The sequence below is a fragment of the Tenrec ecaudatus genome, chromosome 9, assembly GCF_050624435.1.
Source record: "Tenrec ecaudatus isolate mTenEca1 chromosome 9, mTenEca1.hap1, whole genome shotgun sequence".
In the NCBI taxonomy this organism is placed as follows: Eukaryota; Metazoa; Chordata; class Mammalia; order Afrosoricida; family Tenrecidae; genus Tenrec; species Tenrec ecaudatus.
In genome coordinates this window covers 114,917,001-114,934,463 of record NC_134538.1, presented here as the reverse complement: position 1 = coordinate 114,934,463, position 17,463 = coordinate 114,917,001, and the positions used below count along the sequence as shown (strand labels likewise).

The following is a 17,463-nucleotide window of genomic DNA, read 5'->3' as shown; positions in this document are numbered from 1 at the left end:
AATGAGAATTTTGATATATCATTTATACTCGAGTATAAGCTGACCCAAATATCAGCGGAGGTACCTAATTTTACCACAAAAATTGCATTAAAAATGTGCTGGAAAACTCAGCTTATACATGAAGCTAACCATTGAATTTCTAATTTTCAAAAATGGTGAGTGGTAAAAAGTAGTAAACATGGAACATAGTTATGTATACAGAATCCCATGAAATGACAGAAAATAGGTGCTTGGTGGACATATTGCTTAGAATAATTATTCCAAATTATCTGTATTTAAAATCTGTATATAGCAACCCCCACACACAACACAACACACACACACATATACTGGTCAGATATATATTGGTTTCATATTTTAAACACAGAGGTCACTTACAGTTCCTGGTCGTGGGTAGGGGACTCTTCCTTGATAAGGCACCCATTGATAGTTGGGACCATCCCGGTGGGCATATGGCCCCAGGAAGACTCTTCTCACATCACTCATGCTGTACATGCATACCGCTGATCCCTTGAAGATGTTACTAAGAAAGCAAGAGAGAATAAACATAAGCATTCATTTTTATACGTGGTTTTAGTTTTATCTTGAGTTCAGATTTTGATTTGCTATTGATTTGCAAAACATGAATGTCAAGCATCAGCAATGCTAGTGTGTCTGGAATTTTTGATAATGGTTGGTTGCTGTGAAGTTGATTCTGACACATGGCAACCCCACGTGTTATGGGATAGATTGGCGTTTCATAGGGTTTGCTTGGCTGTCAATTTAATGAGGAAGATTGTCAGAACTGTCTCTTCTAGTAACATGTATATCTTTTAACAACACACCAGGAACAAATTTTTACTTCTGAAAAATAGAAATGCTGGATGAAATTGTCTTTAGTATTCCTTAAATTGATATATTCCTAATATACATCTCCATTTTGATAGGAAAAACATGTGAAAGGGCTTCAAAAAGTTCATGAAGAATGGAAATATAATGGCATTTTCTCATGAATTGATTGAGGCTTTCTAATATAGATCTTGTAAAAGCTAATGCTTATTTTTGATAGCACATAAAACAGAACCGACTGCCATTGAATTGATTCCAATTCAATGACCTAGTGGAGCAGTGTAGAAGCTAAGTTTCCTGAGAGTGTAAATTGTTATGGGAACAATTTTATCTTTCTCTCACAGAGCAAAATGTAGGCTTGAACTTGCAGACTCTAGTTAGCAATCCAATGCTTACTAGATTCCTTTGCTCGTGTGTAAAATGAAATTATATACTTGGATAATATAATACGCTAAGCCGTAAGCATCATGATCAAAACTAGGAAACTTTTAAACAAGTAGGAAGGCTTAAGGAGTCCTTTTAAAGCTGACACTGGTAGAGGAAACCAAGAGTCAGGATCAAATACAATGCTACATTTTATAACCTTAACTTCCAAACCTAAGGGTGTTAGATCAGATAGCAGAAAATGGTATTTTAAAATTCATTAAAATAATCTCTTTCCAACCTAGAATTTTGTCTTAATTAGCAGCTATTATATTCTAATCAAAGGGGAAAAATAAAGAACTTATACCTATTATTATGATAGATAAAAATCAAGTAATTGTATCAACTGGAATTTCTCCACTGAGCTGACATAAGTTTATATTTTATTTTGCTTGAATTAATACAGCTTGACAAATGGTAGTCTGAAAATCTCAAGCAGTTATGTACATTTAAAATATGGAATGCTTATCTTTTAACCTATCTTTCCCCACAGAAAGTTTTATATAAATCAGGGCAAATGAAAAGCATATGTTAATGTATGTATGAATTGTTATAAGAGCTGTAAGATCCCCAATATAATGATTTGAGAAAATTACGCATTACTAAATTTCCATTATTGGTAATGTCCACATATGAACAGCTTCTGCTAGACGAAAGACTTCTTGAGGGAAGAGAATTTGCTTGACTTTTTGCTACAGCCATTGCAATTTCCATGGTACTTACACAGTGTGTTATCAATAAATAGTAATAGATAATTGAATAATAATATCTTCGAGAGATAATGTATATAATTTAAAATATATTCAATGCAGCCCACCTTATAATCTTTATATCGCCTGCCTGTTTTACACTTTTAAACATTTTGCTTATATATAGAATTGGTTATGATTGAAAAATTGGACAAAAATGATTTACAGTTAAGGCCTACCCAGTAAATGAGCATCCACTTCATTGAGATTGATACTAGAAATCATTTTGTCCATGGAACCAGAGATTCATAAAGTTGGTGTCCTAGACCAAGCATGGGCATCACCTGGGAACTTGTTAGAAATGCAGCTTCTCAGGTTCAATCTCATTCTTAGGGAAACCAAGCCCAGCAAGTTCTTATTTAACTAGCTCGCCAGGTGATTCTGATGGGCACTCTAATCTGAGGACCGCTACAATAAGCAATGAGGAAGCAGAAGCAATGAGTTCACACTCGGTCAATTTGCACCTCCCATTCTTTAATGGACATTCTGTTTTTGTATAAAAAGGGAAGGAACGTTTTGGAATGGAAAATGCATATAATTTTATTAATATGGTGTCTTAATCTATACATAGTGAAATTTTCATAGAGAAACAATTCCAATAAATTTATAAGAGATTTAGTGTTTACAGAAGTACCAGTGTTGACATTGCACTCAGTTTCCCTTTATGTTATCACAGTCCTTGCAGCCAGCACCAAGGAGGGCTGGGCGGGAGGGGGATGGAAAGGGGAAAGAGGAAAGAGGAAAGCAAGGCAGAGGGGACCCAGGAGGAAATCCAACCCTGGGATGATGTGAAAATGACAATGGGGAAAGCCAGACCTATGAAGAACTCAGGGTTTTGTCTTTGTTCTTCTCTGTGTGCTGCTGCTTTTGTTTTGGGCGGGGTATGCCTTCCTTTTCTGTGGCTTTTTAAAAAACTCAATTGCAGGACAAAACCAAGCAGAGTCTCGAAAATAAAAGGTACCTATATATATAGATTTAATATAAAATCAGCTTGAAAGTTAAAATTGACACATTTGGATGATCATATTTATGGGTTTCTAGAGTTTCTGAAACCAAGTTAATAGTTTCATTTGTGAATCATCAATCACCACTAAACCTTTGAACTTACTTCAGTTCCAGAAACATGTGCCCAAAAGTCAAAGCAAGCATCTATACTGGAGGATACAGGAATGGAAGTTCTAGAGCATACATTTCTGCTGGCAGGAGGGGTGTAGGCTGACATGGGCAGGAACTTTCTCCCACTGGTGCTCATGTCAACCGCCTGTCCCAAGGGGAGAAAGGCTTTCAGTGGAACTGTTTGAGTCAAAGAATTTCTTTAACAGACGTGTGCATAAGCAAACGTGGTGAAGAAAGCTGATGGTGCCTGCCTATCAAAAAGAAATACTGTCTGGGGTCTTAAAGGCTTGAAGGCAAACAAGCGGCTATCTAGCTCAGAAGCAACAAAGCCCACAGAGAAGAAGCACACAAGCCTAAGTGAATACAAGGTGGTGAAAGGATCGGGTAGCAGACACCTAAGAACAAAAACCATCATTGTGTGATCACCTTTCCCACATAAACGCTGAAGACAAATGTGTGCATAAGTAAGTGTGGTGAAGAAGGCTGATGGTGCCCGGCGATTGAGAGATGTAGCGTCTGGGGACTTAAAGGCTTGAAAGTAAACAAGCGGCCATCTAGCCCAGAAGCAACAAAGCCCCATGGAAGCAGCACACCAACATGTGTGATCATTAAGGGCCGAGGGGACCAGGTTTCAAACAACAAAGGCAGGGGAGAAAATCATATCATCGTGAATGAGGGGGAGTACATGATTGGGACCCAATGCCCATCTGTAGAGAACTGGACATCCCTTGCAGAGGGGTAGTGGGGAGGAGATGAGTCACTCAGGGTTCAGTGTAGCAACAATGAAACTCAAAACCTTCCTCTAGTTCTTGAACGCTACCTCCCCAATTATCATGATCCCAATTCTGCCTTGCAGACCTAGTTAGACCAGAGGATGCACACTGGTGCAGTAGGGATCTGGAAACACAGGGAATCTAGGACGGATGAACCCCTCAGGACCAGCGGTGAGAGTGGCAACACCGAGAGTGAAGGGGGTGTAGAAAAGGGGAACTTTTCTTGGGGATATACATGTAACCTCCTGTCTGGGGGATGGGCAACAGAAAAGTGGGTGAAGGGAGACTCTGGGCACTGTAAGATAGGATAGAGTAATAACTTATAAGTTATTAAGGGTTTATGAGGGAGGGGGGATTTTGGAGGGAGGGGGAGGGAAAAAAGGAAAATGAGCTGATTCCAGGACCCAAGTGGAAGGCAGATTTTGAGAATGACGAGGGCAATGAATGTATAAGGGTGCTTTCCTCAATTGATGTATGTATGGATTGTGATGATTTGTATGAGCCCTAATAAAATGATTTATTAATAAAAAGAATTTCTTTAATGTTATTCACTTAGCAATTGATGTGAGATATTGATAGACTGACAGACAGAAAAATAGATACTTGCTTGTTACTTAAAGTTTATTTTCCTCTATATCCTTATTTTATGTCTTTAAAAATGCTGGCCAAAACTCAGATTTCCAATTTTTGCAATATTCTGTATTGCTGTCTTCTTACTTCGATTAAAGGTGTACACAATTCACGACACACATTTTTCAGCTCATTTGACCTTTTGAATTCCAGTGATAACATACTTTGCTAAAATTATTTTTAAAAAACAAACTGCTTGGGCCATGATTTATTTCCAAGGCTACAGTAACACCATCCCTTTCTTTGGACGCATTGTGGAGACCTGGGAGTCACCTCAGGGGCACAAAACTCCTATGAGAATAAAATAATTAAAATTTGATTTACCTGGAAGTTGTGAATACTCCATATACGATTGGGTTTTTAGGATCTTTAGAATTCATTAGGAAAACATCCTCTGTTTGAAAACAAAATTGAGGAAAGTTACATTTCTTATGATCAGGATAACATGAAAACAAAATTTTCTAGACAATACCACAAGCTACTTACGTAACTCATCAAAATGGGTGTCGATCCCATTTGGGCCTGGAACTGAGCATATCAGCCGGGCTTTGAGGAATGTCGTCCATTTATTCACAAGACTCCGGTGCCCCCCGAAATCGTTCTGAAAGGTATAAGTGTCAGGTTTAGGAACTAGGCCTGTCAGTACAAAGAGTTCTTGCTCTTGTATCATGTGATACCCACACCACGTTGAGTCCTCATTTTTGAGACATCCCTAAATCCCTTGAAAAATCTAGGTGTAACAAACTATGCCTCTTTATGATATGGTTGGAAGAATCATTTGCTAAAATATTATTCAAGAATTACTTGCAATAGCTCATTAACTTAACCAAGCTGTTCCCAGCTGATCATCACTTTAGCCATTGTGCAAGCTCTCAGCGTTACCGCTGCAGGTAGCAATTCCGACACTCATTTTGCTTGTATCTCCTGCCTATTGTGCATGCCTCCCTTATCTACACAGGCTGGGACACAGCCAGTGCTTGGCTGATAAAAGGAATGCAATGAGTATTTATTGAATGGATGAGAAAATGCATACCTTAAAACTCACACTATAAATATACCCCAAATAAAACAACTTACAAGCAACACATATTCTATAATTTTGAAGAGTTGAAGCAATTTGATTTTACAGATAATGTGTAGTGAAAATATTATCGTAAAGTTTAATAAAGGGAATTCATTGCAGAGAAAACATTTTAAAGAAGTTTCTCAATACCACAATAAAACTTGGCTTTCACTGAAACGTGGCGATACATTCTGCTTTGATAGCTTGTAATTAGTGGAAAGGATAGTCTTTACAAAGTAAAACTGGAAGACTAGTGGGTGATGCCTTGGGCTCCTCGCTCTCAGGTCAGCAGTTGGACCCATCAGCTGCTGTCAGAGAAAGAGGAGGCTGGATGTTCCCAGAAAGGCTTAAAGTCTCAGAAACTCCCTGAAGCAAGTCTAATCTATTCTGTCCTCTAGGCCCCTATAAAATGGAATAATTTTAATAGCAGCAAGTTTGGTTTTTGTTCTTATAGTCTTTTAAAATAATATTTATGTGGATAAACTAGTTCCTTAAAATAACACTTATTCCTACTTGATACATAAGAATGTTTTAAAGCTTTTTAGGTAATACTTTAAATATCATCTGTGCTACATGAAGAAAAAACCCTTGTCTATCTGATATCTTATTGAGATGTTTCCAGAAAATCAATATTTTAACCTAAATTGTCTATTAACTGGATATAATAGAGATAAATAATTAGACAACATTTGGGTGAGAAAAAGACTACTCAAAACCACTCAATTATTGTTTAAATGGCAAGATACTGTCTTAAAAAAACTATTAAAAGAAAGGCTTTGGAACTAGCTTTTTATTTTGCTTGAATGTGCTTGGCTAGCTCAGTCGGTAAGCATGAGACTCTTATTTTGTTTGAATGTGCCCGGCTAGCTCAGTCGGTAGAGCATGAGACTCTTATTTTGCTTGAGATGAATTTTGCTTGAGTATATACTGATATTTCGTTTTATACCCAGTGATTTTTTATTGCACTATTTAATGCATGAGAGAAAAAAATCATTGCTTTACAATTAATACTAGTGATTAATACTTAGTCCATTTATTTAGAGAATGTTGTTTTTATTTTGCATACTTTAAATTCAGAGTGCTGAGCGAAAACCAGGTTATATCATATAATAAATGAAACATTTCTGAAAAATAACACCCAAAATTTTGTGTGAGTGTGTGTAAGTTCATCCTTAGGAAAAAATTATATATGTAAAAATAAATTTTAATATATGACTCAAATTTAAGCCCAACTTAAAAGCCCAACTATTCCAGCAACATTCATTCAAATGTTAAACAACAATATTCTTCTCAAGTTTACACTGCTAGGAAATTGCTAAATCTGAGTACACAAGGAAGTATGGAATGTTCTGAATGTGCCAGAAGTTTAAGCTATCACCATTTAATGGAGTTATGAAATAACTTGAGCTATGTTGCACCTTTACCAACATGTGTTGCTATGTAGAATTACTCTTGAGAAAGTATAATACACTTTCAATTTGCTTTTAATCACTTAAATATTCAATGTGATCTATTACAAATGTTAATGATGGTTTTCATTGTAACTACACCGAGGTGGAAGAAAACGAAGTAAAAAGCATAACTGAACGTGCACTATGCCCTGTCCTGGATGTCTTTCTGGACCTCACCTTGCATATCTGGCCTATTCGAGCATGAGTAGCTTTCCCAGAGTGTTCTCCATCGATTGCATTTTCACGGAAGAAAAAATAGACTTTGTCATCTTCAGGGTTGTCACTCTCTGGGATGAGGTGGGCACTGATGAACCTTGGATCTGAGAGACAAATGACAGCGTATACATTAATTCACCGCTGAATACATATCATTCATTAAGTCATTTCCACTTTGTTACAATTTTATGGATTACAAGAAACCAATCTTTCCTTCCTGCACTTTATTCGTCCCTGTGAAACATTCATTCTAAAGCATGTTACAGTTCATCTTATTTCTTAAAAAAATCGTTTGTTAATATTGCTTGTAAAGTTAGGAGCAGGTGCGCAAAACCTCAATGCTCCCACATATTGAAAATGCATGACCAGATATTAAAACACTTTGCCCTACCAGGTACTATAACATATTACATATTTCAGTTATTGTTAATATTTTCCATTCAAGCATAACATAGTTTAAACTACTAAACGATCTCTTTCAGTGTCCAGCAAGGACTGGGAGGGATAGGAGAGGGCAGATGTACATAGCACAAAAGGCAGACTTTTGCCCTGCTCATGCCCATCTCAGTGACCGACAACGGCAGTTTACTAAAGTGTGCAGGTCCCAAACCTTGGAGACACTCAGGAGGTCTCTCTTTCTCTCATCCCCCACCATCTATTCATCACCAACGCCCATCCCTCCCCATTTCACACCATGACCCCTGAGCACGCTGGGAGAGTAACAGTCTGCTCTGCTAGAACAGGGCCCTCGGGATCTGCTGTGGTTCCACTTACTAGCTTTAGTTTGTTAACCACCCAGCAGCTGCTGTCCCCCTCTCAGGTGTCAGATTGTGCCACATCCCACTCTAAATCCTCCAATACATTTCCAACTCATTCATAACACAATAGCTAGCCTCCTGGGAATCGGAAACCGTTTGTGATCCAATCTCGAGTTATCTCCAGCTTCTCTCCTGCCAGTCTTTCCCTGACTGACTTCTATTCAGCTAGATCCTGACACCTTACTCAACCTGCTCGGGTTTTTCCAAGGGTAATTTTTTGCCCTTATATATCTCCACGGTTGATTTTTTCTGGTCTTTGTCTAAATAACACATTTTCAGAGAGACTTTCTTTAAATGTCCTTCGTAAAGCATGGAAACGTATTCTTCATTTCTCTTTGAAGATTATTTTTCTTCCTAATAATAGTCAATAACTCCTATAGTTTAACATCTATCTATCTATCTATCTATCTATCTATCTATCTATCTATCTATCTATCTATCTATCATCTATCTAATCCATCACCTATCTTCAATTGCTGTTTGTCTATGATCTTTCCTACCCCAATGAAATATGAGATATCCCAAACAAAAACTCACATACCAGAAAGCCCTCACTGCCATCCAGTGAATGCTGATTCCTGCTACCCTATTGGGCAGGGTAGAGCTGCCCCTGTGCATTTCCGAGACTGTAATTCTGTACAGAGGAGAAGCTCTGTCTTTCTCCTCTGGAGTTGCCAGTGGTTTGGGAACTCTTGACCTTGTGGTTAGCAACTCAACGGGTAACCCCTATGCCACCCGGGCTCCTTGTTCAGTGAAAAAAAAGTTTGATTAAAAAAAAGCAAGTGCTTGGCACATTGGTTCACTGCTTTGATCTCAGAAGTGACAACAAAGTGGAAAGTCATTGAGCGTCTGTGCAGGGAGGGAAAGCCGCACAAATCAAGACCATGTAGATTATGCAGATGCTCTCAGAGATGAGCATTGTTTAAACTCTTAACGTCAAGAAAATGTGTACTCTTTGGGTTGAAATGGTTGTGACTTTTAAAGCTTTTTAGAAATATCTGGTTGCTTCATGGTTTCATATGTAAAGGACCAACTACCTGATTTAATTTTATTGAAAACAAAACACTATGACATTGTAGGCAATTAAATACTTAAACATAATGTACCCTTACTCCTATATGTATTAAGATATCAATTTCAACAATATTTACAAATATAGGTCAGCACCATATTTAGAGACTAGGAAATAAATCAGAACTCTGAGACTAGCCTTATATAGATACAGTCCAAGTTATTGAATTCTTGTCTTCAAACTTATAACAATTATCCTTGTATCCCATGTTTGTAGCCTTCCTTTAATTCATAGGGCTACACCTCACTATCTTTGATGTCTTTTTATATTAAAAGTACAGCATACCAGTAGAACAAGTGTAGTAGATGGATAGTTTGAAAGTGGCATCCTGAAGCACTGAAAATTTTAGGCATATAAAATTAAACATTACTTTAAGTTTATTGAGTATTTCAAAATGCTTTCCCCACATAAATGATTACTTGTTCATAGGCATAAAGTTATGTTTATATGTATATGTTTGTTTTGGGCAATGGTGACAAGGATGTAACAAGGAAGAGAATATTATGTTATAAACCAAGCTATTACTACTATATTTTGGAAGTTAAATTTCTAGGAATATATGAGTATATGAGTGTGGACATATTTATGAAACACAAGCTCACATTTGTGTTTTCTCTATATTTAGGAATGCATTTATTCTAATAGCGATGGGGAAGCCATGATTTGTTTTCAACCTAGTAACTTCACACGGTTTTATTCTAGGAGAGCGAGCCTCCATCTGCTGCAGAGAAGAGGCTGTCATGACCTGGATGGAGCCTGGGCACTTGGGGTGGATGCTGTCGTAGAAACAAGTGTGAGAAGGGATGGCTCAGACCTGACCGAGGATTGGGAAATAGTGATTGTTTGGAAGTAGGAGGAATAAATTGTGCTCACTGATAAGATTCTGAAGGAAGGGAGCAGAGGTAAATGCCTGAAAAATAAGAACATACTGATTTGAATAACTCATTGGTGAGTTAAGTTTTCAAGAGTGAGAATCTCGGGTGGGCGGGGGGGGGGGGGCGGGAGATGAGAGGAGATGATATCAGTTTAGTGCATACTTGGAGTGAAATGCTTACGGAGATGCCCCAGGGCCATGGAATATATGAGCTCACTAGATGGCTCTCGATTAGAATAGGAGTTATTCAAAGCTGCCTCCACTGCAGAGCATAGCGAAAGGCCCTAGCACTCTTACGAACGTAAACTAGCAAGTGGACAAGACAGAAATGAAGACGCTTTCATCCTTCCCTTTTAAAGGATTTCTCCGTGTGTCAAATATTCATTCTTAAATGGTCTTTCTGGTGATAAAGAAATAAAGTCCATGGCCATAAGCTATAGAATCATAGGTATCTTCTTGCATCACCTTAGGCCATAAGCATCCTCGGAATCGCACGTGGTCCGATTAAGCAGGGCTCCTCTGCGCTGTGGAATCCGCCCTTTGGGCTGCGTCATCACCGACACCGGCCGTTGACTAATCATCAAGGAAACTTGGACTTCAGCCTCCTTGGTTGTGTGGAGCCACTGGCACAGACACCTGAGGCCCCTCTGGCTCAGGAATCATTCACGCCCTCCCTAAAACTGCCGGTGTCCCTGGTCTTCTGGCTTTCAGCACTCCGAACACAAGTTCTTGGGCCTCCAACTTTCCCTGTTTCCTTTACGACTTCCTCCCCTTTCTTCCTAAATCTCTAAACACAGACGCAAAAGTCCTAAATTTCATTTCAGGGTCTTCTCTTTCCTCTCACCCCTATACATGAAGTCATCTCCTCATGTTTCTTCCATTGACAGCTAAGTTTTACCTCTTTGTTTTGCTTATTTTCCTTCGGAAATGTATATACCTCCATAGCTTCCAGCATCACCAAACGGTATCACCTTTATTTTTCTCGGCATAGCTAATGCTGTGCTTTGAACTTCTGGATAACATTTCTAGCTAGGTATATCACTTCATCTTTAATGCATGGTGCTTTGCAAACACTCACTGCCAACTTTCCTTTCAACACTATCTCTTCTCCTCCCTTTTTCTTGTAGCCATTAGCAACATGTAGATAAAATGTTATCTTACCTCACAGTGCCCACGTGGCCTCCAGAGATACTTTCGGATTTATATTTATCATCAGACTTATTCCCACTCTTGTCATCCCTTCCTTTTCTTTCTTAATGTTTTCAGCCCAATTCATGTTCTTTTTACTTTATTTTTTTAATTATATAATTAGTCTGCTCCCGGGATTGTCTATTTCTTCTGAGCTTGTCCACACCCCATCCCATCCACTGATCTAGAAATACATATGGATGCTTTCATATCATAGATTTCAGGTATTGTGGGATATGATAAAGGGACAGAAATGGAAACATGTCCTGTGGTAAGGCAAGCTGAAGCAACTCTGAGTCCGTAACAAGGCTCAAAGTATACACTGTCATGATGTAGATATAAGTAACCTAGATCGCAGAGCTCAGCAGCAGTGGTTATCAGTTATACAATCCTCAGTGTCTTAAGCATGGAAATTAGCTGAGAGCACTGGGTGTTATCCACAATCGAGTCTTGACACCTCTTCGCAGCAGCACCCACCCCTGCTCGCTCTCTTTACAGTCTCCGTGAACTGTTCGCCTTCTGGAACAAGCCCTTTCTCTGTACGCATGGCAACCATTAACTTGGAAAGAACCTTTGCTTCTACATCTTTTATAACATTTATTCCTTTTTGATTATACTCATTTTAATACCTGTCTCATGCTAGGAATTTGTCCTAAATTTCTTTCTCTCATTTCTTGCAATTCTCTATAAATAATTATCCTCGCAGCTTCTTTTGAATCTCTCCCATGGCAACCATCCATATGCAGGTCCTTATCTTTTTCTCCCGGCACGCATCTTCAGTGTGGTTTTCCTGACTCTAACCCTGGCTCCTTATGAGCCATCTTGCAGGGGTCCTCAAACTTTTTAAACAGGGGCCAGTTCACTGTCCCTCAGACCCATTGGAGGGCCGGATTATAGTTTAAAAAAACTAACAACAAAAAAAAACTATGAACAAATTCCTATGCACACTGCATATATCTTGTTTTGAAGTAAAAAAAACAAAATGGGGCAAAACACCAGCGGCCTGGATAAATGTCCTCATGGGGGGGAGGTAGGGGGGGGAAATGCATGTGACCTGTGTGTCATAGTTTGAGGACTCCTGGGGTCTGTTGACACAGACCATTCCCTGGTACCTGGTGCATATTCTTCAACCAGAATTGATAAAGCTCTCTTTTAATCCCTGGTTTTCATGCCCTATCTTCTTATACATGGATCTCCATTGTTAGCCTCAAGTTTCTCCTGTGCTAAGCACACATTCCGACACAGCTTGTTCTCAGATGAAGGAATAAGTGAGGAATCTCCTAAAATGTAATGTCCTTGGGGGGGTGGGGGTGGAGGGTCACTTAGTCATGAGTTTTGACAGTGTTTTCCTCATTTTGAGGAAGAGTTGAGCTCATCTTGGGCTCAAAATTATTTTGGTTTCTGGTTTAAGAAATGCTTAGACACGCATCTCTAAATTACAACCATCACTGAGAGCCATTCCACAAGAGCAGGTTTTCCTGATGTCTTTTACATTTCAGGATTTTTCTCTTAGCCTGGAAGTCTGTGTTTTTGAACCTTATTCTTTTAATTGGATAATTAATGGGACTTGATTAATTTTGTTTGTAACTTCTGAAAATTAGATTCCACCTTTAGGATTTATAATAAGAGAAAATGTGCCTATATATTTTATGGAGAAAAATATATAATGTATATCAAAGTTTACTAATGACCTGGAAAAATATAATTACATCAGCAATTTGCCTTATCATCAAAGGCATTCTATGGAAAATGATAAGCAAAATTTATTCATATTAGCTAACCTACTTTATTAGTTCTCCTTATAACCCTCAAGTTCATATTAATCACAGGGTAGCTATTCTACTTCCAGCTGCCCCATCAAACACCAGAGAGGCCTGAGAAACTCAAACGTGCTAGTTCGTGTTTCTTTTTGAACCTGTGCTCTGCAACTCATTTCAGCCATGCATGCTGACTTCCGATCCAGATACAAATCCCTGATCTCAATTTGACCAAGTCTGTCCGATATAATTGACACATATATACAGATGTTGTAATAATGCAAACACACAGCCCCTGAGATACCTTTCCGCATTTCAATGCTCTCTGCTCTGTTAAATGAAGGAAATCCCAGGTGACAATGGTTGAACCAAATCTTCAGGCTTGCACAATTTGAGAAGAGTCTTGGTAATGTTTGGATGCATAAGAAAAGCTGAACATCAAAAGCAAGGGGCAAAATCCATTGAAAGAAGATCAAAGTGCATTAATCTTGCCAGAGTAAAATGCCAATGCAAACCTTAGGAAAGGTAAACAGAGTTGGAAAGGACTCTCTCATCGGACTAGCTTAGACACGTGCCTCTGGGGGAGAAAGTTTGCCGCTACTTTGGTAATGCCCTGAGCACACTGTGGAAGCTGAAACAATAAACACGTTTAATCATCTGTGGCCAATGCCATCATGTGAAGCAAGGAATTATCGCAGTCATGATTACAACAATAAACTCCTCATTTCTTGACCCGTTATCTCCCTTTCCGCCCCCTTCATATTCTTCCGTTCTTCCTCCCACAGATGGCATTTCTTGCAAACTTCACGTTTGGGCACCACCTGCCATTCGCAACAGCACCGCTCTGTTGAAACATTTTTAGCAGCTGCAAATTAAACTGTCCTTCAGGTGCAGTCTCACCCTGAATGAAAATGACACCTTGGCACAGGACACGCGGCTGCCTTTATGATTCATTTGGCAGCTTGAGAGTATTTAAATAACGAACACATTTTGCTGCTCTCAGCAGGACCAGCACTCCGAAGCTTGAGAACAGTGACATTGTGACCGGCTCATGGCTCGACCTGTCCCTTCTGCCAACAAGTCCCCAAAGAGCAAAAACCAACACCTAACATCAGAGAAAAATTTATTGGACCTGAACTGAGTTTCTAGAATGTTAAGGTTTCAGGTGTATCTATGCGTTCAAAGTCATGCGATCCTATCGGACATGCAAAGCTGCCTCTGTGGGTTGCTGATTTGTTGCTGAACAAGAAAGCCTCATTTTATTCCTGTGGAGTAGCTGGTAGTCTCAAACCGCCAACCTACTGGTTAGTAGCTCCATGCATAACCCACTATTGTACCAGGCCTCAGAACTGACTCAGCAAGGGTGTATTTAAAGGTTAGGATACTGTTAGGGCTTGGATTTTATTCCCCCAGTTTCTATCTTCTATCATCTGTACTTGTGGGGAGCAGACCTGGTGCAGGATGCATCGGGCTGCTGCTAAGCTCACGGTCAGCAGTTCGATCACGTCAGCCAGGCCACCGTAGAAAGTATATCCCCAAAAGATATACTGAGGACCACTATGAGTGGAGCCGACTGAGGCGGTGAGTTTATGTGCTGGTTCTGCCTGTAGTTACAACTCCATTTAGGAGTCGTTTCTGTTATTTTCGTGAGAAAGGATTAATCTAGAGTGTGTTTTAAGTCCATTTCTTTTGAGATATAAAGAACCTTGAACAAATGAGTGGGAAAAGCAAAAGCACGAAAGGGAAATGTCAAGCCCCCTGGAAATTGTCCCGGAGCAGTAACTCCGCCGAGGCAGGAGCTTCCCTCTAGAATCGGCAGGCAGCGCCCACACTCTGAATTCCGATGTCGGCCCCTCTACACTCTGACAACATTAATTCCTGTTGGTTAAAATCATTGACTTGTGATATTTTTGGCATAGTTACACTAAGATGTATTGATAAGATATAGCAATATTAAGATATACTGATTTTCTAGGCCCTAAATCATTCATAATTCATCCAGATGAAGCTTGAGATGAAGGAATACAAGCTTTCTTGAGCTATAGTTGCAAGCACTAGCTAGTTTCACATGCCAGCATGAAACACGCAGGCAAGCACTTCATGAGGCACACCACGAGACTCCACAGCAGGTTCTCACCGCCATGGAGTTGATTCTGACTCACAGCAACACTATAGGAAAGAGCACTGTCCTTGCTTATTTCAGACTCTAAATCTTTTGGGAGTAGAAAGTCTCAACTATTTTCCAGGAAATTGCTGGTGGTTTGAACTGCTGACTTTGTGATTAGCGGCCCTACGCATAACCCACAATATTTTCCAAACTTTTTCCACAGCAGTTTCGGGGGAGCATAAATCCGTTGTAGAAAAATAGCCCGTGTTACCCAGGTCTCTGAGTCAATTCTACCTATCACCTTCACTAGGAGACCTGATGGCATGTTAGTCTGAGTAGATTAGAAAAACAATAACAAACAAAATATACACAGATGTGTATAAGAAGGGGACTTATATACAAGAGAAATTGAACATTGAGAAAACATCTCAGCCTAGTCCTGATCAGATCTATAAGTCTGATATTAGCCTAGTCCTCCTCAGACTCGCGAAACACATGCAATGACACCAAATATAGAAGACCACAGGCCAGTGGGTAAAAAGTCTTTGGATCCAGTGACATTGAAACATCTCGGCACTGGCAGGGGTCTCAGCATGGCTTCTCCAGGGTCTCTCTGTGGCTTCTTCAGCATCCAGGGATGCATCAGGGTGGGTCTATGTGTCTTGTCAGCTGCTATGTGTCCCAGGGTATGTACAGAGTCTTCCAGGTTCAAGGACGAACTACTACAATTCCCAGAATCCTTTGGGGATGCTATGCCCACACAGAAGCTTCATTGGCTATGACCTGATTTTCAGGCTAGACTCCACCAGTACATGTTAATCCTTAAATTGACAATTTTATAACTACCACAGGTGGCTACCAGAAAGGTTAGCGATCCCAAACCACTCAGTTGCTCTGTGGAAGAAAGACAAGGCATTCGACCCCAGGGAACAGGCAGGCTTGGGGACCCCCAGGGTCAGTTCTACTTTGTCCCCTTGGGTTGCTATGAGTCCACATCGACTCGATGACAGTGGGTTGGGTTGGGTTTGGGTATGGCCATCCTCAGTGGCCTGGTGACGTAGTGGTTACTTGTAGGGCTGCTACCCGCGAGGTCAGCAGTTAGAAACCATCAGGTAGCTCCACGGGAGAAAGACATCCTTCAATACCTACCAGGGTGATTCTACCCTATCCTATCGGCTCATGATTGGTCAAAATTGACCTGATAACAATGAATTATCCCCTTCATCTGTGAGTCACAAAGAGGTACTTTAAAATGTGTATAAGTCACAAAGCAAGCATTTGAAACTTTCCTGAATCCACAATTACAAGGTGATTCCCATTAGCATCATTGATTATTTGTGAAGGGCAACTTATTAAATGCAGGCCTTTCCTTACTGATAGAGAAGTAAGCAAATTCTTACTTCACTGTTTTTGTTAGGCGCTATGGAGTGAGTTCCAACCCATAGAGACCCTTTACCGAGCAGAGCAAAACACTGTGCAGTTGATCCAGGGCCATCCTCACAACCGTTCCTTTTCTTGAGTCCAGTGCTGCAGCTCTGGTGGCAGTCATCTCCTGAGGCCCTTCCCCCCTCTTTTGCTGCCCCTCTACTTTACCAAACACTATTCTCCAACACCACAATTCAAATTCATCGATTCTTTGGGTCTTCCTAAGTCAATGCCTGACTTTCACACGCAGATGGGGCAATTGAAAATGCCATGGCTTGAGTTAGGTGTACCTTGGTCCTCAATGTATTGTTTTCAATGCTCTAAAGAGGTCCTGCGACTTATCCAATACAATTCATCTTTGGCTCTCCTGACTGCTGCTTCCCTGAGCATTGAGTGTGGAGCAGAGCAAGACAAAATCCACGACAGCTGCCACTTCTCTCCAATGATCCTAATGGTCCCGTTGCGAGGATTTTGGTCTTCTCTACATTGCAATCGGAGTGAAAGGTGTAATCCTTGCTGTTCATCAGCAAGTGTCTCAAGTCCTCTTTACTTTCAGTGTCATCTGCATATTGTTTATCAAAAGTTGTTAATAAGCCTTCCTCCAATCGTGGTGCCATCTTCTTCTTCATGTCATATAAGTCGGCTTCTCTGATGATTTGCTCAGCATCCAGATTTCATGAGAAAGGATACACCCTGTTGTGTCCCTTTCCTGCTTGGGAACCTTGCAGGATTCCCTTGTTCCAGTCAAGAGCCACTGCAGCCTCTCCAACCACGTACAAGTTTGTGTGAACACAATGAAGTGTTCTGGAATGCCCACATTCCATGTAGGAGTCTAGGATATAACAGTACTTTAAAAATGGCTAGCTGGTAGTATTTCACAGCACTGTTTATGAAGCTCTGTGAAATGCCCTATAAGATATTTTTAAAGTTAATGCTAACATAAACTTTGTTAATGAAAGAAAGTATATTCAGA

The 17,463-nt window shown here is 40.0% G+C and overlaps 1 protein-coding gene across 2 annotated transcripts in view; it reads right to left on the bottom strand.

The window, feature by feature from the left end:
• The window catches only part of SEMA3A (semaphorin 3A), a 240,247-nt gene that overhangs the window by 48,126 nt on the left and 174,658 nt on the right, over positions 1 to 17,463 (bottom strand). For both annotated transcript variants that reach the window (XM_075558474.1, XM_075558473.1), the window contains 4 exons: positions 7,211 to 7,353; positions 5,006 to 5,120; positions 4,844 to 4,913; positions 379 to 523 (listed from right to left, as the gene is read on the bottom strand). In XM_075558474.1, coding sequence (XP_075414589.1) covers positions 379 to 523; positions 4,844 to 4,913; positions 5,006 to 5,120; positions 7,211 to 7,353 — 473 coding nt within the window. The remainder of the gene's footprint in view (positions 1 to 378; positions 524 to 4,843; positions 4,914 to 5,005; positions 5,121 to 7,210; positions 7,354 to 17,463) is intronic.